Here is a 26,207-nt window from a genome sequence, read left to right as displayed (position 1 = left end):
GTGACTCTACAGAAAGTATGGAAATGGTAAAGTTTATTTTTTTATTTTTTGCTTTATTTGCAGTAACAAGAAGCTGAAAATCCTTATCAGAAGCATCAGTACTTTTACTCTTTCAAAAAAAAAAAAAAATCCCGAGCCTCCTTATCACCTTTGTCGCCACATTGAGATTGTGATAAAACAGAGTTTCCACTGAATTCTGGCAGCTGATATAAATCATCAGAACAGTTTTTAATGCAAAATGGGTCTGGCCTTTGTCCGAATTGGTCAGGAGAAGTGTGGTTCTGGCATCACATAAAAATCACCCCATTCTCATAATTGTTTAGGACTCTGACATCTCCCCTTGAAGGGGATTATTTGTTCAGTGATTTCTGAATAGAGGAATTTATGAAATATTTTTCAAATCTTAAAAAAAAATATTTTCATGCTCCTTAAAGTGGTGCAGGATTTACCCCAGCGAGGAGGCGGTTCCCATTTAGGAACATTCCCGGGCTTGTGGCATCCCATCTCCCTACAGCTCTAATTGTATTGAAAAAGCCCCAACCCACCAGGCCGCGGCCCTCCAGAGCGGTAGCACTATTTTTTAAACCATGTATAAGCTCAACAGCAAGCTTTAGGAGTTATGATACACACATATCACGGACGGAGTCATCTGTTTCTGGAGTCACGGAATAAACTGTATTCTGGAGGACCCTCTCCCCAACAAGTGAACTGTACCTAGACGGAGGTGTTTAAATGTTTCTCCAACAGTTTTCATTGTATTATATTATGAAAACACTGGGCTTCAAGCCGGATACTAATAAATATTTAATTTAAAAGAAAGACCCCCCCCAACAACATAAAAAAGGCCCCCCCACCTCCCCGCTCCCCGAAGGCGCTAGCTCAGCCCGACAGGGCAGAGATCTCGTAGTCACTGGCGGAGGTCAGGGGCTTGCCCATCATCCGGATGTTTTTCGCGCTGGTGATGCGGGCCATCATGCACACCGGCTTGTCGAAGTACTTGACCAGGGCGGGCTCGGTCAGGAGGGAGGCCAGGAACTGCTCGAAGGTGATGGCCCAGTCCCGGTCCAGGCTGGTGCTGCGGGGCAGCGCCGCGGTGCCCTGGCCGCTGCGCACCAGGACCGTGTCCTCTCCGATGTCCTCGCACTGCAGCTTGTCCTCCTCGTGGGAGCCGGCGCTCAGCACCGAGTAGGAGGACATGGAGCTGTCGTCCTTGGTGTCGTCGTCGGAAATCAGCATGGAGGAGCAGGCCCCGTTGTCTCGGGGCGAGGAGTCCTCGAGCTTAATGTCCTCCATCTGTCCCCCGAGGGATGGCTCCTCACCCTCGCCTGCCAGAGCGGCCGCCAGGGGCTCCACGGGCTCCACCGTATAGGGCTGGCCCGGGCCCTTCTTGGGGAAGAAGACTCCCGGGAGGGCCTGGTGGCAGGTAGGCCCGCTGCTCTCCTTGGCCGGCTGCGGGGCGAAGAGCTTGCCCACCTCCCCGATCTCCAGCAGGAGGCTGGTCACCGCGGCCGTGGCGTGGTATAGCTCCTGCTCGTTGGGGTCCTCGCTGAACATGTTATACATGGTCTTGCACAGTTCGATAAACTGCCCCTGAGAACACAAAGAACGTGACCTTGGCTGGGGAGCACAGAGGTGAGAGGAACCGACTTTCAATTGGACTTTATCCAATGAAGGGGACTTTATCCAATGAAGGGGATCCAATGCTGTTGGTGGAAATGTGCAAAGCTGTACAGAGATTCCAAGTTAAAAGTGAAAATTCCGAAAGATCCAGTTATTCCATTTTTGGGTATTTAACCAAATAATACAAGCACGCTAATTTGAAGAGATATGCACCCCCATTTTCATCACCGCATCATTTACAGTAGCCAAGAACTGTAGACAACCTAAAAGCTCATGGACAGAGGAGGGGACAGGGAAGATGTGGTATGTACATACTGTGGAATACGACTCAGCCATGAAAAAAGACGAATTCGTGACATTTTCAGCCACATGGATGGGCCTGGAGGGATTATGTTTAGTAACAGAAGCCAGGCAGAAAAAACCACCTGATGTCACTCCTAGGAGCTACACAGAGAAAACTAAGAGATGAACTAAATGAAACAACAATAAACATTTGGGCTACATGAACTATTACTGGCTACCAGAATTGGGCGCTGGGGGAATGGTAGGTGTGGGTAAACTGGGAAAAAGTGAGTAATGATATGGTGAAGGATAGATTGGAACTTTGAACTTAATGGTGATTCTCAATGATCACCTGTAACATACAATGTTATACTGCATGTTAATTCCATTAAAACCCAAATACTAGGATTCCTAAAAGATCTCCAATGTAGGCTGGATTAATGTGATTTTTTATAAGTCTCTTATTGAGGTTTCCAGTCTTTTATTTTGAAATTTTTCTAAGATTCATGAAAGAAAGAATGAAATCTTTGTGTACCCATCATTTCGAATCAAAACTGTGCCTTCATTCACTGTTTTATCCTTTGTTGAGTAATTCATCCTTCGCATTTTCTTTGGGGAGGCCAATTCCTTACAATTAAACACATTTTGATGCACAAAAACATGCGTAAAATAGATCCAAGCAGATAAGTTACCATTCTCTACGAAGGACTCACTCTCCATTTATCTGTCACTGCAAAACAGACCTTCAAGGTTTGAAATGAAGGAACTGGACTATTCAGCACTTACCTGATTCAATTTGGGTAAATCCTTTGCATTCTTTGATTTAGATTTATTTTCTGGAGTCCAGAGCCTCAGATAATTGCGATTCTCTTGAGAATTTGTCCTCTTCCCTAAAACCCAAATGTCAAGAATTAAGTGTTCACAGGTCAAAAAAGAAGCGTGGAGCTAGTAGGGAGGCAAACAGAGAGAGCAGCAAAGCTGTACCTCTGTCTGGCTTCAGGCTGACAGTGACAAAGCCATCATCTGCCCCGTGCTTGCTCCTGCTGTCCAGTCCAACCACTGCCAGAAACATCCGGAAGAAAAAGTAAGATGTTATATAACATTCCCAGAGATTTAGCACTGGGTGGCAGAAAAGCTGCCTCTGTGTCACGATGCCTCATATAACCTAACACACTGAAGCCAAGACCCCAGCACACCGAGTTAAATTTGAATTTGGGATAAACAAGTAACTTCTTTTAAACTATACATGTGTCCCAAATATTGCATGGGATATACTTTTGCCAAGAAAATTATTTCTGAAATCAAATTTTACTGGTTGTCCCTACTTTATCTGACAATCCTATCTCTAGGGGAAACACTCCCCCAGAATTCTGTTCCATGAGTGGGGCTCAGACTATAGTTAGGAACGTAAGGGAAGATGTCACAAGGGCTGGCCCCATGCTGATTTCCCTCCCTTCTCTGCTGTTTCTTCCTCTTAAGCTTGACACATGCAGCTATTCTCCGCCAGGTAAGCACCGATGTGACGTGAATGGCATGAGGAGGAGAGTCACGTACCATGTGTGCATTCTGGGGTGATGTCTTCAAAGAAGTACTGAGTTGCTTCAAAGGCAGAATCTGGCTCATCTTGGTCAGAGGATGGCTCTAGAGAGAGGAGGGAAGGTCACCCCACGTGGCCAGGCCCAAGACGCCATGACAGCACGCATTCGAGGAGACCGTGCTGACAGAGGAGCAGTGGCTGCAGTCGCTCAGGCAGGCGGGGGTGCGTCCTTGCGGCTGTGCATGCCTCCTTTGTCCAGAACCTGACAGGGTCACCCCATTTCTGACCTCACCTTTCTTTTAATGCCCCCCCCCCCGGTGTTCCTTCACAACTTCCTTTTTGGGGATATTCCTCAATTCTGTGGAATGATGAGGCAAATTTTAGGAAATTGTATGCTGTGAAGATTTTTTCCATTCATCCACCCACCTCCCATCCATCCACCATCATCTACCCATCTATCTAGGTTTACCCTATCTCTGTTTTTCTTTTTTTTCTTTTTTTTGCATTTGTTAGATAGATCCTAGCTGGGAGGTCACCTTTGTTTAAAATTGAACTTAAACCTGACCATCTTCCCCACTTGCTTCTGTTGGTAGTAAAACTGTCCCCCAAGACTCAGAATTTCAGTCTGCTACACCCTCTCCCCCCTCAACCTTTGCACCCCTCAACCCTTATACCCGTCCAGCTGCCAATGCTACTGAGGGTTTCTCTTGCAAACCTGCCTTTCCCATCCTACACCTCCCATCTGGCCCAGGCTGATCCCCACAGAACCAGGCATGTGCCCACCCAGGAATGACGTGAACAGTCTTATTCAGTTTGTTCTTTGTGGCCAGTGAAGGATTTTGTAAACCAGAGGAATGCGGGTCACACCAAAGGAAGGCGTTTCAGGCCTGGTCATGCTGCAGGCACACAGGCTACCTTCGTGGCTCACTTACCAGGCAAGACGTGCATTTTGTACAGGAGTTTGAGTTTCTCTGTGAGGTCCCCATGGCAGGCAGCACCTGGAAACAGGTAAGCACCAATGTGAATGTATCCTGTGTGCAGCAACACTTCCTGAGAAGCCTCCCCTCACTAACCACCACTAAGACACTGCCAACAGGGTGAACAGTCACCAGTCCTTTGGGGCAGGCACTGTGCCGGGAACTGTAGGTGAATGAGCTCATTTGGTCTTGGCAATAACTGCCTTGCAAATGGTGGACCAATCCCAGAGGGTAAATCCCAGGCCCCAAGTACTAGGGCGCCCCCAGGTGAAACTGGGCTGGGGACCATCCCGCTGTGGTGGGGGCACTGTCCCCCCATCACATCTTCCATACCCGTGCACTGGTCACCTGTCAAGTGACCAGCTGCTTCCTGGCGTCTGGACATGTTTGGAGAACCTGCCTCCAGCAACATGGTTGCAAAAAGAGACAGCTAGGGTGGCTTCTGCTAGCCATAGCTCATTTCTAATTCTACAGAGATCATCTATTCACCAGATTCCAGAGGGATCTTCCTGGGATTGACCTTAAAATCACAGACCCATATTTTCCAAAATTCACGTTTTAGTTTGTAGAACTTGATTAGAACATCTCTCTGGTCTCCTGGTCCATCCACATAACTTAAAGAGTTATGGCCCAAGGACTGGACCAGCTCTGAAGTCCCCCAGGGACCTGGGTGATGACAGTTCCTTGCTCAGGAACTCAGCTGCATTTTAAGACGCTCAAGTACTCTTCCTCCCTTGCCTCCCTTCCTTTTGACTATCTGGAAGAGTATTTTTCTTGTTGGAGCAGATGGAACTGAATGAAATATATTTATCCCTGTCACTATCTATATGCAGAATGCATCCTTTTTCTTCCTCTTTATTTTCGTGTGAGTTGTGAGATGTGGATGAGAGGTATGGATGTGGGTGTGAAGTGTGGGTGTGAGGTGTGGGTGTGAGGTGTGGGTGTGAGGTATGAGGTGCAGGAATGAGGTGTGGGTGATGCGGTGGGCTCTGCTTTCATGATGGATGCTTCTTTCTCTTGCACAATGCAGAAAAAGGACTTTCATTTAGACTGAAGAAATGTAAGTTTTCTCTACTTTTTAGTTAAATACTATTAAATGTTTCTATAAAATATATTTTTAACTACAGCTGAGGACTGTCTAATGGAGAGGGGAAGATCTAATCATAAAAGGTCCAGTCACTCAAAACACATTTTACAATCCATTTGCAAATGTTAACATGTACCCCTCTGCCCAGAACCCCAGCATTGGAGCCCTATGTGCAGCCCTCAGGCAGGGAGGGAGGTGGACAGGTGTGGGGGGGTGTTACTGCCCCATCTTCCCCTTCAAACTCATGCAATAACATCATGTCCTTACTTAGCCCTGAGACAAACTCTCGGAAGTTAATCAGAGAGTCTCCATTTTCATCCAAGAGCTGGAACAGGCGGGATGCCAGCACGTCCGAGTGGGCGCCGCACGCCCAGGGGAAGAGCAAAGCGAACATGCCCTTGAACTGGTCAAAGTCGATGCGGTACTGCTCCAGGTAGGGCAGGCTGGGGTCGTGCCGGTCCAGCGCGTTGCTGCTCCCGCCCCAGTAGCAGCTGGTCAGATGCTCTGCCTGCAAATCAGAGGAGCAGGACGGTCACCGGGGACTCATGTCCCGGCAAATCCCAAGAAGAACAGGTTGGCCCCACATGCTCAAGCTGAGAGACGACCCAATGAGGGAGCGCGCCAAGGCATGAAAAGCATCTTGCAAAACTTTTTTGTTCTCAATTACACACTTGCCTATGATGCTGATACTGACAATCATTACAAAAATATTTTTTTCTAGGAGAACCTACAATGTTTTGTTTACTAACACGGTATTTCTTATTTAGGATAAGATTGGTATAGGCAGAATTATGAAGTGGAAATCACAGAAATCTAACCAATTAGGTTTTTCCTTAGACATCTGAACAGCTTTATTCTTATTCTAACTACATATCTCCTTTTAAGGCTGTGTTGCAGCTTAACACAGGCAATTACAATTTGCCAGAGTTTCAGGCAGAATTTAAACTTGATTGACATAATTCTGATGTGTATTATAAAGTCACGTTTTCCAGGAAAACAGCTAAAAATACGATATGGAGTAGAAGAGACTTAGGACGTCAACTCCAGTGACCTATGATCATGTTTATTTTTCATATTACACACCCACTGGTGTGCCCAGCCCCATCTTCCCATTATGTGTGCTGAGGTAAGTGTGATCCCTTACCAACCAACCAGACACAAAAATTGGATTATTAACCTGAACTCACTCCTGAATCTACACAAATCTACTTCAAAACTCACCTTAAAAAGAGCATAGAGTTCTTCTAACTCATCGATGGAAAAGGAAGTTTCTGTCACAATGGTTCGTACCTACAGAGAGACAAACACGATGAAGTTCACAGACTCAAAGGTCCCTATCACGGAAGTTCCTGATTTTCTTCTTTTAAATCTTCGGTCTGTCCAGCAGGAGTTGGGATGGGCATGAGGAAGGAGGAGGGACCCGGTGCCACTTCTTGGACTCACCACGTTGCGCTTCGTGGTGTCCTCCAGGCTCTGGATCACCTTCAGCCTCTGCTTGAACCGCATCTGCTCGATCAGATCTGCCCGGATAGTTCCAAACTTCTGGAAAGGAGCAACACCGGCTTTTCTGAGAAGGCTGCTATGGTACTCAGGGATGTGTCCGCAGGATTGACAGAGACACAATCCAGACATGAGGAGCTTCCTGTCATAGGAGCAGGCGTCCTATAATCGCCTTTGTTCCCACAGGAACTTTATGTTAAAGCCATTTAACAACCGTAAGTAACAGGAAATTCTCATGTTTGCTGGTGGCTGAACTGCACTCAAAGTCATCCATGAGTCTCCCTCAAATCAATAGTTCATGGGGAGAAGAAATGTTACCTAAGGCTTTAAAGGCCATTTGGGTACGGAAGAACAGTGCCGTTATGGAAGAATTTTCTAAAAGGAAGTATCAAAGGCTAACGATTAGACGGGGAGGTTGGGGGAACACTGGTGTGAGGCTCCCCGCCTTGGTCTCTGGCTCCATAGCATCTGTGCTGGTCAAGAACCCACGCTGTGTGTCTCCGAATGGCAGACCTGTGGGCTGGGATCTGTTCACACGCCAACATGACTAGTGCTGCCTGAATGCCTGTTCAGCTGAATTCGGAAAGACAAAGGAATCTTCCAGTCTGAAGGTAGAACAAGAATATGGAAGAGTTTACATATCTTGGTGATGCAGGAGCAAAATGAATAAATTCTGCTCAAAGCATGAGACTTAAACCTGTAAGAGTAATGATGCAATGGAAAGTTCACTTAAGGGGTAAAGGAAGAGTTGGTGGACAGAGTCAAGTGTTGGAAAGGGTATGGTACAACCAGACTCTCACATGCCGCTGCTCAAAATATCCAGTGGTCAGCCATCTTGGAAAGCTGTCTGGCAGTATCTAGTACATCTGAACAGATACATACCTATTACCCAGATATTCCTCTCCTAAGGTATGCCTCAAAGAAAAGTGTGCATATTTTTACTTATTTTTTTAAAGATTTATTTATTTATACAAGAACTGGGGCACAGTCAGAGGCACAGAAGGGTGAGAGAATTCACCAGAGACAGAGTGGGGAGCAGAACAGGCAGACGGACCAAAGTACACTGCTGAGGGGAGCAGTGGGTGAGACAGAAGAGGTCTGCCATGCCATGTGGGCATCTCCCTGGCCGGCTGGGAATCGAACTGGCACTGCAGAGGCTGTGGACAGCTTCACAGCACTGCGCTCAACCCGCTGTGCCACCGGGGAGGCCCGTGTATATTTTTAAAGAAAGACATATGCAAGGATATTCACAGTGACACCATGAGCCCAAAACAAGAGCCCACTCAAATGTTCCTACACTGTAGGTGAATAAATGGTGACCTTATCCCACAGGAATTTATTATGCAGCAATAAAAGTGAACAACATGGAGAAATCTCATAATCACAACACCGAGCAAAATAAGCCAGAACTGGATAGCGCATCCTGTATAATTCCACTTTTATGAAGTTCAAAAACAGGTGAAGTAAGTTGATGGCATTAACATTCAGGAGACAGGGGCAGAGAGGACGCATCACAAGGGCCTGAGCCCCGGCGCCTGAGCCCTGGCGCCCCCTCTGCCTGGGGTGCTTTTCTCTTCCCTCAGACCCCCTGTGTTGGCGCCTGTGGGCCGCTTGTATCTGTTACCTGTTGCTCTACAGCAACGTAAACCTTCAGAGCTGGGGAGGGGCAGAACAGCTCCTGGCCACCCTCTCTTGCTGTTTCCTTCTTACTTGAATTTACTGTTACCTTCCCTTTGGTTTTTACTTATCATCACCCATTACCCCCTATGAGGGCAGAGACACTGCCCACGTGCTGAGGACTGTGCTGATTCATGCTAAGTGCAGATGTTTGCCGGGCACACAGAATCCCCGCAGTAACCCAGGAGGTAAGTGCTCCTCTCATCTCACTTCAGGGATGAGGCAATGGAAATTTCACAGAATCACTGACTTGTCCAAGTGCACAGAGGCGGTGGTGGCAAAAGCGGGGTGCTGAGTTAGAGCCTGCAGAAGGAGTCGCACGCCTGGGAGGTGCCCAGCAGCTGGGCTCTGACCTCCAGCAGGACACACAGTCTACATTTTTTTTTTTTGAGGGATGAATAAATGCTTTAAAAATTAAAACAGGAAATCCAAGCTGTAGATTAGCAAAAGCTATCATGCCCCAATGCCTTTTCTTTCAAGGACACAAGAAGAAAGTGTTTATAAGTAAAATAATGTGGTGTTAAGGGTTTTATTTAAAATATTTCAGAAAAAAAAGGTAGATGAAATAGAGATCATGAAAATGCTGCTCACTGTTGGGACTGGGTGTTGAGTGACTAGAAATACATTACATCATCTTTCTGACTTGCACCGTGCTTGAAATTATCTATACGTTAAAAAGAAAGAAAAACACGTCAAGTGTTGATTGCATCCCCAGGGCCAAGTGTGAGGTCTGGCGGAGACAGACACGCATCGCATCTTAAAGACTTTCTGAACAAGTGAACAGAGGCTGTTTCTTGGGCCTTCCCCACTGGCACCACCCCACAGCTCTCCACGAGACTTCTGCCCCCAGGGCCATCTACTGCGCGGGAGCTGAAATAATGCAGTGAAGGAAAATCCTCCACTTGCATTGGCTGCTGGGAGCCTTGCCGAGTGATGGGTGGTCTCAAGGCGGCCACCTCCCGGCCTCCACTGGGTCAACTGACCTCATGTGCACATGTCCACCTACCCTCCTGTCTCCACGCGACCCAGACAAGCTCAGGTGCTGGCTTTATCACTAGGAGATCTTATTTGCACCCTAACTCTCACTTTCAAGCTGCATGGTTTGAAACAACTAGTTGGTTCACCTCTTTTCACTTATGTTTTCACCCTCATGTGGGTCCACAGTTACCTGGTGGCAAAGCCCACAGCACCCTCCCCACCCGGGGGCGCACCCAATGAGAAGAAGTGGCTGCAGCGTCCTGCAAGGCCTGCGCCCTCTGGGAGGCCACCTCGGGCCACCTCGTTCCAGGAGTCTGACCTGAAGGCAACTCTGGCCTCTATGTCTATGGCACCGCAGTCTCACATTTAGGAGCCACACCTAGAAAATTGGCTACACTGCGCCCTTCAGCAGGGACTTGAGAGCAATTACAAGGCACAAAATTTCCCCATGCAGCATTTATGAATGAAGATGTCATTTCTACTCCCCAGGCACAATCTGAACAATGCTAGGGAGCCCGTCGTGACCATATCGCAGAGCTAAATGTGCTTTCAGTCTTTTCCTACTTTTCTAGTTTCCTGGCTAATTATCTTAAGGCACAGGAGGAAACACACTGCCTGCTTCAGGATGCTGGTGTCACCCTCAGCCTGAGCCAGGCCGCTGTCAGCGTCTGCAGAGGCTGACCCCATTATGCATCTAGGGCAGCGATTCTGAGTCCACCGGGTACCAGGATCACCTGGGGAACGTCAGAAAAATACTTGTTCTTGGGCCTCCCGCCAGAGGTTCAGATTAAATTGGTTTGGAATCGAGCCTAGGAATTTCTATTTCTAAAGGATTAGCTTTAAGAATTTTTTTTTAAGTGATTTTAATGCACAGGCAGAATTGAGAACCACCAAGCAACTGGCTAGGAGGGGAGAAGACAGGCAGGCAGGACCTCCTACCTTTAGGCCGACCCGAGGCACTGGGCAGCCGCTGGACACTCAGGCACAAGATAGCGACACTGCGCAGAGAAAGATGATAAAACAGTGGCACGGCAAGGCCAGTGATGATGCAGCAGGGGCCTAAGAAAAAGGTGCTGTCTTCCCACACACAGGAAGGAAACTGCTGCCATGTCCAGTGATAGAATATTTGGCAGTCTAGGGCCCCCCGCTAGGGGTCAGCCGGACAGGACGCAGGTGGGGACCAGCATTGGTCTGTCTCATTCTCTTCTTTTCCCCATTAAAAGTGGGCCAAGACCTGACCTCAGCACGCTGGTAGCCTATCAGCTGTCAAGGTCAAGCTCAGTGTCCCAGGCGAAGCTGTATTACTTGGTCCAGAATTCTCTTAACAATAGGGGTTTCAGGGGGGTGCCTTTAGAAAAACAACAGTGGCAATGAGAACTACCACCTTCAACAACATGAGTGCTTTTTTGTGGAGAAATTGTTAGGGGAAAAAGGATGTCCCAAAGCAAATTCCATACAGGCTTTGTGGACTCCACCCCCACCCCAGGTCAAAGCCAAAGACACTGGGAATTCCAAATCCCATCACCACCAAAGGGAAGGTGGCTGGGACCTGAGGGTGGGGTTAAGCAGCCAGGTGGATACAAAAGGCAGACACGTGGGCTTTGGGGGGCTCTCTCTCCATTTTTGGGCTCTTGGCCAGCAGCAGCGTCCGGCCAGCTCTGAGAGTGACTTTGGGTTTCCAGGTCGGCGGATCGGGTAGGACGCATTAAAGACTTTATTTCCCTATTTTCTCCCTGAGTTGTACATTTTCCTTATTTCCTTTTCTCTTATAAATAAACCTTTTATTAACCCTTTGGCGTGTGTCTGTAGTAGAGTATTCATAAGTCCCTTTAAAGCGCGCGGGTGAGGACCCACAGCCAGGAACCCGTTTAATATCGGGGTTGCTCTATAACAAAATCATCATCCAAAATTGCTGACAAAGTAGTATCTACAAGTCCCGAGGCCACGTTTTTTTTTTGTTTTTTAAATGCATTATGATAACCCATTTTCCAGACTGGAGTGAAGCAGCTCCCCTGAATCTCCACTACTGGAAATATAAACTGGGACAATCTTTATGGAAATTGCCTCGTGTGTGCTAGGAGCTTGGAATTAATTCATCCTTTGACCTATTGCTGTAAATCAATCCTAAGAAGGGCTCTGAGAGAATCATCAGAGATGCGAGTGTGTACAAGCTTATCATGTAACAGCGCGATACTGTCTATCTCACGTATGTAAAGTAAGTCTGCTGCAAAATCCTGAAAATTTGAAAGCAAACAAAACAAACACCCAACAAAAGGAGACCAGTTACATAAATTTTGGTACTCATTAAAGCAGAATATTAAGAATCTACTAAAATCATGTCTTCAAACTATGTAATATATCAGAGAACGCTTGGGGTATATTTTAAGTAAAAATGGAATGTTACAAAGCACTTTTATAGTGGGAACTTTTTAACTACATAGCGCCAATATGAAAGCATACTTGAGGGAAATATGGTGAACTGTTCATAGGATACAATTCGCTTTTTCTTTGTATTTTTTCTCTTTCTACATTTTCAATAATAAACATTTTTAGTGTTTTGTGATTCCAAAACACTAAAAATGTTTGGTCCTCAGTATACACGGAGCAACAGCCACTTACCAGTCTTTCTGCCTTTACAAGCTCAGGACACACATTCCTGCAAAGGTTTCTGGATCCGAACCATTTTTTACAAAACACCAAAATTTTGATTCCAAGAGTGACTTTTTGACCTCAGCCACCCCCCCCCAACCCCTCCCCATCCCCCCACCCCTGCCCTTATCCAGCTGCTGCTAGCTGGGACCCTGACATCACCAGTCATCCCATCCCACCTGATCTGGGCTGGGCAGCGCATGTCCCAGCTGGGTACCCATACATCTGCCTTTCCCTCCATGATCATGTCTGTAAAAGTTTGCAGAGCCAAGGACCAGGAAAATGAAGAAATGGTGATGTTCTGGGGGCCCCAGAAACCACACATGCTATGGGGTCCACAGCATCTAGTTCTGATTTGGGATTTGGGGCTGGACTGGGTCACCGTGGCCCGGAAGGCATCCCCCCCACCCAGCCAGCACTTTACGAGGACTCCAGGACACTGGCTTTCCTCGAGTGCAGTAGAGGGGACCCCCGGGTCTTGGACAGAAGAGGCCTGGCTGGTCTACTTCAGAGGGACCTGAGGACTGGGCGTGGGAACAGGAAGAGGATGGATTCCCCAGGCCTGCTCTCAAGAGCCCCTCCTTTACCCCAGAGTTGAACCTGAGCTTCTACTCAATCAGGCTACAGAGTGAGCACAGCCAAGGACCAGTGGCCAGCGTTTGCCTGCCATCCATGCGGTGGCCCGAGCCTCATTCAGTGTCCAGCTCTGGAGCCCGCAGCTGCTCGTCTCGGCCACCAGTCCTCAGGGGGAGGAGGAAGCAGACGCACCTATAGGTTGGCCTTGGCAGCGTGTGGACACGGCCGCTGGCCCTTCATTCACGCCTGGACTGCCCTCATGCTCAGCCAGGAAGTAGCACCTACCTCGTAGGAGGTTCTGATGAGCCTGAAGATGTCCACCTCGGGGTAGGGCTCCACGTCGTCGCTGAGCAGGGAGTGCAGGTGGGGGATGGGAGGCAGCGTGCTGTCTTTGTTGGTCACACTGTCCAGGTACCTGGAGACCAGGGCATGGACCACAAGTCACCGGAGGCGAGTCTGGCGCCCTCCCCTTACAGCCTCCACCCAGCTCCTGCAAGCTCGGCGCCTTACAGCCAAAGACAAGACTCTCCTTCAGCTCGGAATGAAAATCCTTCGACCTCTAAAGATACGGCCCATGAAAATAAATCCTCAGGCTCGAGAGAATCGGGCATCATCATCCCCGTCAGCCCACTAAGACTCACAAACCCAAGGGGAAGGTGGGCGTGAGCACACAGGAAGACCCCAAAACACTTTCAGAGTGAGGCTGCACCCCACCTTCCCAGGACGGTCATGGCCTCTCCATCGTCCTTGCAGTTCAGCAGCTTGTCCACGTTGGCATCCAGCACGGCCAGAGCCAGCTGGAAGATCACTTTGATTCCTTCATAGAAGAAACAGTCGACGACCACGACTGCGCTCTCGAAGGGCATCACGCTGAGGAACAGGGTGAGGAACCAGGACAGGGAGATGGTGGAGATCACGCCCAGGTCCTGCATGCAGTCGTACAGCTGCGGGACGTAGTCTCGCGCCAGCTCCTCGAAGACGCCCTGGTCCACCAGCGCACCTGCGGCACACCAGGGGCGTCAGCCGGTTCCGCCTGCCCACAACCCAGGCCAGCCTGGCCCCGCCCCCCAGTTCCCCCAGTTTCCCCAGTTCCCGGCTGGCTCAGGCGAGCGGCCGCCAGATATGCTCGGAGTGTGTGTCTCAGCAGCTCCCTTTCTTGCAAACTCTTATTTAAAAAAATCGATCTTCTGGATACATGGTCTCCACGTGCAAATGTTTTTGTTTTTTTTTTAAATAACTGTTTTATGAACTTAGAAGCATGTCAGCTGTACAGGTGTGATCACCTTAATGAAATTTCTGGAGACTATTGCCAGTGAATCCAAGTAGTGTACCAAGGTTTAGAAATAAAGACAATGTAAGAGGAAGGCAGAAAGCACACCTTTTACTACACTGGCAATGAAAAGCTTGTCCTGCTAAAATGATGATCTGATTTAACATTTGAGGGATTGCAAGGAGGAACAGCATTGATTTGCTTAAATATCACAAGAGTGATTTGCTTTGTAATGAAACCTGCTCTGAAAAATACCTTAGAAATCTAGCTTTGGATGAACTTTCTCCTGTGTGTGCCACACAGCGCTTTTTTTTTTGAATACTTCTGCTTTCCGTCTGTTTGGGTTCATGGTCGGTGTGCGTGGTGTGGCGTGATGTGACGTGACAAGGAGTGACGCCACATCCAGTGCTCTAGAATTGTAAGGGGGAAAAGGCTGTCCCAAAGCTAATTCCATACAGGCTTTGTGGACTCCACCCCCACCCCAGGTCAAAGCCAAAGACACTGGGAACTCCAAATCCCATCACCACCAAAGGGAAGGTGGCTGGGACCTGAGGGTGGGGTTAAGCAGCCAGGTGGCTATAAAAGGCAGACACGTGGGCTTTGGGGATCCCCCATTTTTGGCTCTCCGCCAGCTTGCAGCGTCCGGCCAGCTCTGAGAGTGACTTTGGGTTTCCAGGTCGGCGGATCGGGTAGGACGCATTAAAGACTTTATTTCCCTATTTTTTCCCTGAGTTGTACCTTTTCCTTATTTCCTTTCCTCTTGTAAATAAACCTTTTATTAACCTTTTTGTGTGTGTCTGTAGTAGAGTATTCATAAGTCCCTCTAAAGCACGTGGGTGAGGACCCACAGCCAGGAACCCGTTTTAATATCGGGGTTGCTCTATAACAGAATCACCTCTGTAACAGTGACACCTGTGCATCCTCTTCCACGCCATGGGTCTCCTTTGTGTACAGTCTATTTATTCAAACCCTCTGTGAACACACTGTTCACAGAATGTTTACAGGGACCTGGCTTCTGAGGCCCCCGACCCGGGTCTAGCAGCTGGAGAGCAAAACCGTCTGTATAGACTTGAACTCAGAACAGGCTAGGCCTTGTTCTGTGAAGCAGTCAAGCAAAACTCTGCCACCTGAGAGTAAATCAACCTTTCAACCTCCACTGAAGACCAAGGAACCAATAAATACAGAAGTTAGGGGGTACCCGGCCTTTGCTTTCTCTAGAAATTAGGGACAGATTAGGTCGTGGCATCTGCCTTTCTTTGGGGATAGATAACACCAACACATCTTTAGATAACTTTGGAAATTGAAAGCTCTACACCTACAGATGAAAAACAGAAGCTCTCCCAACCCCCCTGAAATAATTACATTTTTTGAGATAATGATTTATTGTTCCTAGCTATATAAACTGAACTCAAATGCGTATTTGTTGGAATAGTTTGCAGAGTAAAATTTGCTGAATCCTCACTTTGAATGTCTAATAAACTTTTTATCTAAGATCACTGAAACTTTTTTCTCAGTCTTCCATTTTGGACAAATGGAAGTCTGAAGCACCAGTGGTGACTGGGAATGGTGTGTCAGCAGCTATGGGGGCTCCAGAAATGTCCCCGGCTAACACGCGAGCTGCACCCCACCTACCCACGACCCTGGTGTTGTAGTAGTCGGGAAGCATGCGTTCACACAGCGCCACCAGCAGCCAGAAAGCCTCCTCTTCTTTGGCATAAAGCAGCAGCACTGATGTGACAATATTCATGGCCTAAAAAAATGAAAGAGGATGTTCCCAAGTAAGTTTTAACCTATACGCAATTGTCTTAGTCTGAAACAAGAGGGCTGAATTATTCTCACAGGGTCAGCAAACTTCTGTAGAAGACCACATGATAAATACGTAAAGGCTTTGCAAGCCACACCCACATATTTTTCCGAGTTTTGTTTTGTTTATAATTTTTTTTTTAAGATTTATTTATTTATATAAGCACTGGGGTACAGGCCAGAGGTGCGGGAGGCTGCGAGAATTCACCAGAGACAGAGCGGGGAGCAGAACAGGCTAAAGTACACTGCTGAGGGGAGCAGCAGGCTAGACAGGAGTGGTCTGCTGCACCATGTGGGAATCTCCCTGGCTGGCTGGTAATCGAACCCATGCTGCAGAGGCTGTGGACAGCTTCACAGCGCCTTGCTCAACCTGCTGCGCTACCAGGGAGGCCCTGTTTATAATGTTTTAAAGATGTAAAACCTCTTCATTCTGTAACTGTTAAGGGTCTTCCTGAAGCCCTAAATTCACCAAGAACTGAACTCTCCCTCCAGGCTAACGCTAAAACTTGGCCCAAAAGCCTTTGTTTGGCAAAGGTTTGAACCTGCCCAAATCTAGATGTTTTTAATCCTTAACTCAGTGAAGTAAATCTTTTCTTTTTAACCCTCCATGAGGGTTTCTATAACCAAGTACCTGTGGCTTGAGGCTCATTCAGAGAACAAAGAAGCCTTTCAAAGGTGGAGCCCTCGCCCATTATTTTGTCTGGATAAGGATGGCCGGTGATAAGTAACAGAGATTGAACTTCTAAAGCAACTACTTTATTAAAAGATAATATCAGATAGCTCCTAACCACTCATGGCTCAACTACTTTAACAGTCCTATTAATTAAAAAGATGAAGATCAAAAGATAAATGTGAACTCCATTACAGTAGAAGTCAACTAGCTCCTGGATTTTGTTTGATCTTGTAGAAACCAGTAACTGTTCATCAGACTTCTACAATGGAAATGTCAAACAAGAGTTTTGTTCTAACAGGCTCCTTATGTTTGCCTTAGTATTTTCCCAAGTGCAATCATTATTAAAGTCCCGCTTGAGGAGTACCCTTGCTGGTTCTAGCAGATATTAATGATCATGGGGCGCTGCTTAATCATTCCATCCAGGTAAGTTTCTGACGGTCTGTTTGTAAGAGGCTCTAGACTGACTAAGAACTGAGGGGGACACCCTGGTAGCAAGTTTCATAGGATTTAAATGCTGGTTACAAGAGATAGAATAAAGATGCAAAGGTTAATTTATCAATTTGGGGGTATGTTTAATTAAGTGCTAACAAAGAGATAAAAGAATCTGGTACAGGAGACCAACACCGTGTGTGTACATGTGTGTTCACATGTGCACACCTATGCCTGTGTGTTTGTGTGTGTGTGTACAGAGTTCAGTCTGTTTCAGCTTTTAGATGGATAGTGAGGGAGCCTTCTCTGAATATGTGGCCTTTAAATGTTAGTATCCTAAATTGTAGTGTAAGTAATTTTACTACAAGAGATCCTTTTGGTTGGTATATATTGCAAACACTTTTTATACTGAATTAAATATTCATTGTGATGTATCTAGAATTATAACCATCGCATACAAAAGCTCCAATCCCAAGGATATTATTGCTCAGGAGGATGCAAAGCAGAAGCACTGGAGCAGCTGGAATCCCGAGCTAAGGCCAGTGCTCAGACCGGCTCTCTATTACCCAGAGTGGTGGAAGTGACTTTAAGGTCCCCAGTGGTGGAAGTGACCTGCATGGTGGTGGGCTAAGGAACCTCATCTCCTGGCCCCCTGTCAGTGTGGTGGTTCTCAGCCCTGGAGATTTCTCTACCCACAGACATCATAACACCAACAGGTGCTGTCGGCTGTCATAGTCCAGAGGTCTTACTGGCATTTAGTGTGTAGATGCTGTTAAGCATGTTATCAAGCAGGGATGTCATGGAGCACCCTACACCCTACAGCCGGTCAGCCGCGCACAAAGAATCACCAGCCACAATGTCGATCGTGCAGCAATAGTTAGGCTAACCACAAAGCCTTTCTCCTCGTTATTAACTGGTTAAGAAAATAATTGTTCAAAGTATTAACCACCTGTGACATTTACCTGGCAATACCCTATGTTGGGGTTTCGAAAAGCATAAGCGGTTAGGACTCTCCGCAGAGCCGCGATGCCCATCTCATTCTGGAAGGCTGGGTGTTCTGGGAGGGAACGGTGCAGATCCCGCTCAATCTCCTCAGTGGCGAGATTGTACTTCCCCATGGACTTCTCCACAAGGTCCTCATAGTACCCAGGGTGCGTGGCCTTCTCATTGATGGCACCTGGGAAATACCCAACAGATACAATGTCAACAGGTTGGAAGCTGAATTTTCATGAAGACAGGAAGCAAGTATTGGGCTGGGTGTGGGGAGGAGGCAGCCCTGGTGCACTGCTTGGCAATGTTAAACCCTGCAGTCACCTTGGAAAACAGGGTGGAGAGTCCCTAAAAAATTAAGACCAGAAACGCCATATGCTAGAACTATCCCTGGCATTTATCTGACAATATTAAAAACATCAACTTGAAGAGACATAAGCTCCCCCATAGTCACTGCAGCACTATGTACAGCAGCCAAGAGCTGGAGACAACCTAAAAGTGCCCACCTAAGGATGAGTGGATAAAGACGATGCCGTGCACAGGGGGATGCTACTCAGCTATTAAAAAAAAAGACGAGACCCACCATTTGCAGCAAATGGATGGCCCTGGAGGGATGATGAAGTGAAGTAAGTCAGATGGAGGAAGACAAGCACCCTATGATTTCATTCACTTGTGGGAAGATAAAGAAAATAAATGAGGGCCTCCCTGGTGGCACAGCGGCTGAGCACTGGGCTGCAAAGCTGCCCGCAGCCTCTGCAGCGCCGGTTCGATCCCCGGCCATTGGCAAGGGTCCCACATGGCACGCAGACCTCTCCTGCCGCCCGCTGCTCCCCTCAGCAGTGTATTTCATCAGTCTGCCTGTTCTGTTTCCCGCTCTGGCTCTGGGGAATTCTCTCACCCTCCCGTGCTTCTGACCAGTACCCAGTGCTTGTATAAATAAATAAAATAAATCTTTAAAAAAAAAAAAGTTACTAAAAAAAAAAAAAGAAAACAAATGAGCAAATTAAACAAAAGCCCTCATGCTACAAGGACAACATAAGGGTCACCAGACGGGGGGCGTGTACAGGGGTCACCTGCATGCAGGGAGCCAGAGCTGAGCTGGCAAACACAAGGGAGTGTCTACAGGTGCTGGGGCAGACGGCTGCACACCGGAAGCCCATGTAATGTTAAAAACCAATGTGACTCCAGAAGGGGAGCCCTGACCTTGGTCTGCACCCACAACGTGCTGACTGGGGCTCCCTACACTCCTCTCAGCGGAGAGACACTCGCGGGTTGACAGTGGCGTCCCAGGAGGCACTATCGGGCACCTTGCAAGCCCGGTGGGAGGCACGGGACCCCGTGCCTCCTGCTCTCTTTCACTCCAGAGCAAGCAGCTATTAAAAAACCTCCTAAGGACAGATTTCCAGGCCCAACACTGTTCCCAGGGACTTCCACGGTCCATCCGGAGAGGCAGGGAACCAGGCAGGGCCGAGCGAGCCTGCCCCAGCAACACTGGCCTGGAGGGGCGAGTTGGCTCCGGGTTGGGGGTGCGTGTATGAGGAAGCAGGGGCTGCACACCTGGAGCCATCATCCCGCCGTACCTGAGAGCAGCAGCCAGAGCTCCCCCCGCATGCTCTCGGGGATACCCTTCAGCACCAGGTCCCGAGTTTTCTCCGTGCGGTACATGCAGACCCCTTGCCCGTACTCGGCGAAGTGGATCTTCCAGGCTTGCTCTTTCAAAAACTCTTTGGCCTGAAAAAGAGAACACAACACCACTTTATAGAAAGTCACGGCACCTTCATGTGTGTTATGTTAAGTGTGCCTGTGGTGTATGCCTGTGGTGTATGTACACCGGGGTGCTCGGAGGATGGTGAGAAGTTCCGGGAGAAGCAGAACAAGCCCCCCAGTGACTGGCCTGGCTATGTTCTGGAAAGATCTCGGGAAAACAGGAAACTCAGCTTTTCTGGAGCAGGAGGCACCCACCAGTTTCGGGTTGAACTCCTCGGGGGACCGCCGCCGGTACATGGTCATCAGCGTCTGCGTGGCCGTGGGGATGCTGTCGCCGTTCAGGTTGAAGGGGCGCTCTCCGTCGGCCTCAGAGCCCGTGCTTCTCTGGGGGCTGGAGGACACCAGGCTGCTGGGCCGAGAGTACACCTAGGAGGCACAGGGACAAGGTGGAGGTGAGTGGGGACCGACAGGGTCCCACCAGTGCTGGGGCGTGGCTCCAGGGGTGTCCTGCAGGGCCAGACGTGCCAGGGTCCCAGCCACACCAGAGCTGCAAAGCTCAAAATAAGTTTCCTCTGCATTTTAGATGCATTTTTGCAAACACAATGGTTGACCATTTGCTCTTCTGAGGAAGACCCCTTCAAAGTGCATCAAGATTAAATCAGCTGCTTAAGGGACCACCTCTGTCATCTCCTCTTTAGCTTCTGGCACCTCAAAAATGCCCGCATGGGCTTGTAACAGGTGGGCAGGGGCATCACGTGGGAGCTCACCATCTCTACAGTGTATTTTAGCTGCCAGGAGCTGGCGCTATTGCTGGAGCTGTTCACGTATGTTCTGGGCTCCCGTTTCCTGGAATATTTGCTCTAGGAGAAGGCCTGGCTCTACAGGGAGGTAAGATGTACTTCATCATCGGAAGTACGTCAGGTATGAGACTTTATTTAGTGACCTTTGTACCACTCCCCATAATGTCACCATAGGAATCGGAGTCGCTGGATGCATCTTCTGGACACTTAATTTCACTTAATTTCTTCAAGTGTGGAATTTCAAGGGTAGACCAGATGATGCATATGGCCCCAAATATAAACTCCCTGAGATTTAAATGAGCTGTCGCCTAGGGCATCACAGTAGGTGGCTGCAAAGGTCAAAGATCAAACAAAAGGAACTGGAGGTGATCTCTTGGGGCAGGGACCAGTAAAGCCCCACGCCCAGGGTCTTCACCGACCTCGTCGTCTGAGCTATTGTAGCTTCCCGCCAGCTCTCTGTCCGAGTATATCCTGGAGGTTGTCTGCTGCAGGAAATCTGAGATCCTCTGCACCAGAAAGTCTCTGTCTTTCAGGTTGGCAAATAGGAAGGTCATCTTATTCCTGGTGCTGATGGACAGGGGGCTGGGCAGCACGCTGGAGCTGTCGGCCTTTTCTACAATCGTCACCTGCAGGGAACAGGAAAAAAAGAGGCTTACTTCCCACCCAGGGGCGGCCCCAAGGCTGCCTCTGAGCACCTGTCTCTGTTTTCCAGTCACCACCCACCTCTTATTGAGGCAAATGGCAATTCTATGATTCTGTTCCCATAAAACAGTTCATAACAAATCAAACTGGGCTCGTACCAGAAACTGGCATCGTCTTGCTGGGCTTTCCCAATCGTTAGTTCTAACCTGGGAGATGTTTCACCCCCGGGAGGCATTTGTGGGCATCGAGAGGTGCTTGGTGGAGGGGACCACTGGCACCTGGTAGGTGGAGGCCAGGGACACTGTCAGACAACCCCACGCCAGTTCCCAACAAGTTCCAGCCCGACATGCCACAGAGCCCAGACCGAGGGACCTGCTGGGAAGGTAATTCGTTGATTTTCATTAAAACTTCATGGAGCCACAAGCGAGATCTATCACTGCGACATCACCCACAAGAGACAGAAAACACCCAAGGTTGGTGAAAACCAAGTTTCAAGATAGGCGGTCTTCAAAACACCACCGATCCTCAAGTCTCATGAGTGTGCAGGGCACGATCCCTTCACCTCTAACCACTTTAAAGATTTAAAGGTGCCATTCCTGAATAGGTGCAAACAGCTGAGCTGCAACCCCACACTGGCTGCTGGTGTGTGCGTGTGTGTGTCTACCATATCGGGAGAGAAGTAGGGGGTGACATCTACTTTACCTCTGAAGACACCTATTTGGTGGGTTATAATAAGATTTGTACCCATGATGGAAAAAAGCCTCAAGGTGGCCCTAGATAAATGCTCCTTTGCCCTTAACTCTAACTCTGTCAGAGTTAGGTTTCTTTTCCCCTCTGCACGTTCACCTGCAAGCTGTCTAGATAGGGTCAACTCTACCCTGTGTTCATCAGCATTTGCTTGTGACATATATTTCCTCCAAAGCTGAACTTTAAAAATATCACCCCTCAAGACTCAGATGCTTATAGGAGCTGCCTAAGAGGTTGTGCAGCCCCCAGTGCACACAGGAGTGGCTGGGGCCCATAAAGAGGGAGATTGCAGGGTCTGCCATCTATATTTTATTTCTATATTGTAATTCATTGTATATATACACTTATAAAGGAATCTGCTGAGATGCCTGGAGCAGTGCATACAAACTTTTTCACAAAGATAGCAAGTGATACAGAAAAAAAAAAGTTATCATTAAAAGGGTTTCCCCATTACATGTAAGACATTACACACTTCCGATAGTTTAGCCATGCTGAAATACACACTGTTAATGTTTTGGTACATTTCCTTGCAGACATTTTCTATACCTACTAAAAAAAAAAAAAGACTGATACAAACTCGTTCTTCACAACACATTTTTTCCTGATTCTTTTGGTCACCTGGGACTAAATGACAAATGCCAAGGGTTGAGGTCACTGCCTGAAACACAGATGGTCTTGAGAGTCCAGATGAAGTCAAGCAAGTGTCCTTTATCCTTTATCCCACTGACAGTGAAGACAGAAACAAGAGCCTCCCGCGTGCAACCTGCAGATGCTCACTGGCTCTGAGATAACCTTCCTGTGCCAGGTGAGCTGGGGCCAGATGCTGTCCCCTCAGCTTTGTGCCTTTGGGAAGGGGTAACCCCCCCACCCCACACACAATTTATTCCTCTACTGAGATAGCTTTTGTTATCAACTGGGTCATAAAATAGTTTAATCAAGCCTTGGGAGGCAATATGGAACACTTACAAGGTAAATTGTGCTGGGGGGTGGGGGGAGAGGCTTCTGGAATCTCTATCTAACGAGGAATCTAATCCAATCTCTCCTCCTGCTTTGCAGCCTCTGTGATTCTTTAGATCTACACCCAATTCTGCATAAACACTGAGCATCCATCTCCTCTCCCTGGAGTCTCCTTGTGGAATATATGTTGACAGTCTTCAGTCAATACTTCAGCTTATTTTATTTTATTTTATTTGGACCAAACAATATTCTGTGAATATGTCCAAAGCAATTATCCACAACATATTTTCAAGCAGCTACAATGACAATGGAGATCATGACCGCAATTCAGTGAGTTAAGGCATGTGGTGGTGTCTCCCCACCCCCATGTGTGCCCACCTGTGTGTGCCCAAGTTGCTCACCTCTGTGAAACATGTGTGGACCCTTGTAGCTGCCCAGCATAAGTTAAATCTAACAAGTGAGCAGCCCTCCTATGTCTACAGTCTGGTGGGCCCAAGTCTGGGTCATCTACCATTTCAGAGCAGACACCTTCTTAGGCGATTTCCGCTTCAGCTTTTGCAGATGCACAACAAACCCCCAGAGGATGTGCATGGTTTCCTTTATTATTTTTATTGAGGTCATGCTGGTTTATGGCACTGACTCCATTCACTTTTAATAATTAAATAAAATAACAACTCCTAGTCTATACAACCCAGGTCCTTCCAAGATGGATGAAACCTCCTCACAGTGACCCCCGCCGAGCCTCAGCCTAACCAGCTCCCAGAGGCACCTGCGCGAGGACAGTCCACTCTGCCCAGATAGAGCTGGCAGAGGGTGGGGCCACCCAGGGTCTTTATCCTTCCCTAAAGGTAATAAAAATTACATTAGGGTTTTGCTTCTTCCATTAGTTGGGGTTAGGGCTCTACCATTAATATTCCTCAGCGATTCATCGGGTTCAGGGGAGCATTTCTTTAAAGCTGCCTCCTCCAACCACAACACGCTTCATTTCTCCATGTGGCTCCGCTCTCTCCCTCCTCCATCTACCCTGAAATAAGGCTCTGCCCCACCACCTCTTAGGGAAACCAACAGCCTCAGAGGGCTGAGCGTGCCCATCACCACTCCTCACCCCCTGGGCCACCGCACTGCTGTACTGCAGATGGCAGCAGCTGACACCCCACGGTGGGGAGCAGGAAAGCAGACGACAGGCCGGGGCGCTCTGCAACTAGCCCCCTGCACATCCGCGGAGCACGCTGCTCCCAGAATGGGTTTCCCGAGTGGTCCGGGTGACTCTGCTACTATATTCGGGCAGAACTTAAAGAACAACATTCAGTTTAGTAACAGTCCATGCAAAGAAGGCAAATGGGTTGGAAAAGGTTACAAAATGCATTTCAGAGCCAAATGTATGAGCTGTTGAATTATCCGTTCCAGAACTCATCCCAACAACATATCTTGGCCTCAAAATGTGTCATAAACCAGTTAGTTCATCCTATAAGATGAGAAACTAGATTTGTTCACTGCTTAACATTTTATATTCTTTTTGATCCAGTAATTCAATGTCTGCAAATTTATAATGTGAGGAAAGTTATACATATGACTGGAGGAAAACTGAAAACAATGCAAACAGCCAACCCCGGGTAACTGAATAATCTCTCTATATGTTTACATCCATATAATTATATATAAATGTGTACATATAATACAATTAATCAAATAATATGGAATCACGAAAACTTATATTACAAAAGAATATTAAATAATATGTGAAAGATTTAATGTATATTCACTGGTAAGGGAGATAAGCAAAAAATAAAAATCCCCTGTGCTTGACAGCTCAATTATATAAATGACCTAAAGAAAGCAATAAAGAGGAAGCCATCCCTGGTTCACACAGAGACGTACAGATCAACTCCAAAGATGCCCGTTCTCCCTGGCACTCACCTCACGGAGTGGGATGATGAGGCTGCACAAGTTCTCCTCCTTGCTGGTAAAGCAGATGTAATTGGTGGAGACAAACATCTGTCCCAAAATGTGCATTTTGTTAAACGGGGTCCAGAGGGTGCAGTCTGTGTGGCCGTCCAGCTTTTCATCCTTGGGCAGCCGGAAGAGAGCGCGGTACCTCTCACTCTTCGCCCGGGCATCGAGGTCCCTGCAAGGCAATGACAACCCTATCAGGCCCGAGCAGGCTCCCGGGCCTTGCCAGATATGCCCCCACCTTCCCCCATTCATCGGTGTCCATGCCCACCCTTGTGTCGAGACCCAGAAACGCACATGGACCCTTGTAGCTGCCCAGCATAAGTTAAATCTCACAAGCGGGACCTCCCCTGGTGGTGCAGCGGTTGAGCGCTGGGCTGCAAAGCGGCCCGCAGCCTCTGCAGTGCCAGTCTGATCCCTGGCCCCTGGCGAGGATTCCACATGGTGCAACAGACCTCTCCTGCCACGCCCACTGTTCCCCTCAGCAGTGTATTTCATCAGTCTGCCTGTTCTGTTCCCCACTCTGGCTCTGATGAATTCTCTCCCGTGCTTCCGACTGTACCCAGTGCTTATATAAATAAATAAATAATTCTTAAAAAAAAAAAAAAAAATCTCGGGCCTCCCTGGTGGCGCAGCGGTTGAGCGCTGGGTTGTGAAGCTGCCCGCAGCCTCTACAGCGCCGGTTCGATCCCCGGCTGCTCCCCGGCCACCGGAGGAGGGTCCCACATGGCCCGCAGACCTCTCCTGCCGCCCGCTGCTCCCCTCAGCAGTGTGCTTCGGTCCTTCTGCCTGCTCTGCTCCCGGCTCTGGCTCTGGTGAATTCTCTCACCCTCCCACGCTTCTGACTATACCCAGTGCTTGTATAAACAAAACAAACAAACAAACAAATAAATAAATAAAACATGCCTCTATAAAAAAAAAAAAATCTCACAAGCAAATGGTCCTCCTATGTCTACAGTCTGGAGGGCCTAAGTCTGAGTCACCTACCGTTTCAGAGCAGACACCTTCTTAGGCGATTTCCGCTTCAGTTTGGGCAGCGACCGGTCCTGCTCGAAGCCCTCGTTGTCCAGTAGCTGCCTCATGGCAATGTTGGCCAGCTGCTCCATCAGCTTGAAGGTCTCGTTGATGTTGAGAAACACGGAGAAGAAATGTTCGCTGGACCTTGTGCTCACTTTGATCACGTCGGGCAGAAGCAGCGTGGCGTTCTTCTCCAGCTGCGTGATGTCCACCCACCGGATCACCAGCTTGGCTGGCACAGGGAACAAGGCTGGGTCAAGGCCTGACCCGGGAAATCCCTTCCAGAGGCTGCCGCCTTACCACCCACCTACAACCTCACAGACTCACTGAGCTTGTGCA

At 48.2% G+C, this 26,207-nt stretch overlaps 1 protein-coding gene across 2 annotated transcripts in view; it reads right to left on the bottom strand.

The window, feature by feature from the left end:
• Positions 1–879: 879 nt before the first annotated feature.
• Positions 880–26,207, bottom strand: part of TBC1D9 (TBC1 domain family member 9) — a gene marked incomplete at both ends in the record, with an annotated part of 67,762 nt that continues 42,434 nt past the window's right edge. The window contains 17 exons of one of the 2 annotated variants that reach the window (XM_084244963.1): positions 880–1,590; positions 2,689–2,792; positions 2,887–2,961; positions 3,457–3,543; positions 4,372–4,437; positions 5,771–6,011; positions 6,725–6,793; positions 6,947–7,045; positions 13,169–13,298; positions 13,598–13,883; positions 15,786–15,903; positions 18,021–18,235; positions 19,629–19,779; positions 20,011–20,181; positions 20,975–21,181; positions 24,819–25,026; positions 25,839–26,100. In XM_084244963.1, the coding sequence (XP_084101089.1) occupies positions 880–1,590; positions 2,689–2,792; positions 2,887–2,961; positions 3,457–3,543; positions 4,372–4,437; positions 5,771–6,011; positions 6,725–6,793; positions 6,947–7,045; positions 13,169–13,298; positions 13,598–13,883; positions 15,786–15,903; positions 18,021–18,235; positions 19,629–19,779; positions 20,011–20,181; positions 20,975–21,181; positions 24,819–25,026; positions 25,839–26,100 (3,200 nt within the window). The remainder of the gene's footprint in view (positions 1,591–2,688; positions 2,793–2,886; positions 2,962–3,456; positions 3,544–4,371; positions 4,438–5,770; positions 6,012–6,724; positions 6,794–6,946; positions 7,046–13,168; positions 13,299–13,597; positions 13,884–15,785; positions 15,904–18,020; positions 18,236–19,628; positions 19,780–20,010; positions 20,182–20,974; positions 21,182–24,818; positions 25,027–25,838; positions 26,101–26,207) is intronic. The other variant, XM_084244964.1, reaches the window with a different exon arrangement.

This window comes from Talpa europaea, assembly GCF_964194135.1.
Source record: "Talpa europaea genome assembly, chromosome: 10".
In the NCBI taxonomy this organism is placed as follows: Eukaryota; Metazoa; Chordata; class Mammalia; order Eulipotyphla; family Talpidae; genus Talpa; species Talpa europaea.
Note: the sequence above shows the minus strand (reverse complement) of the source record. Positions and strands in the feature narration are given on the sequence as shown.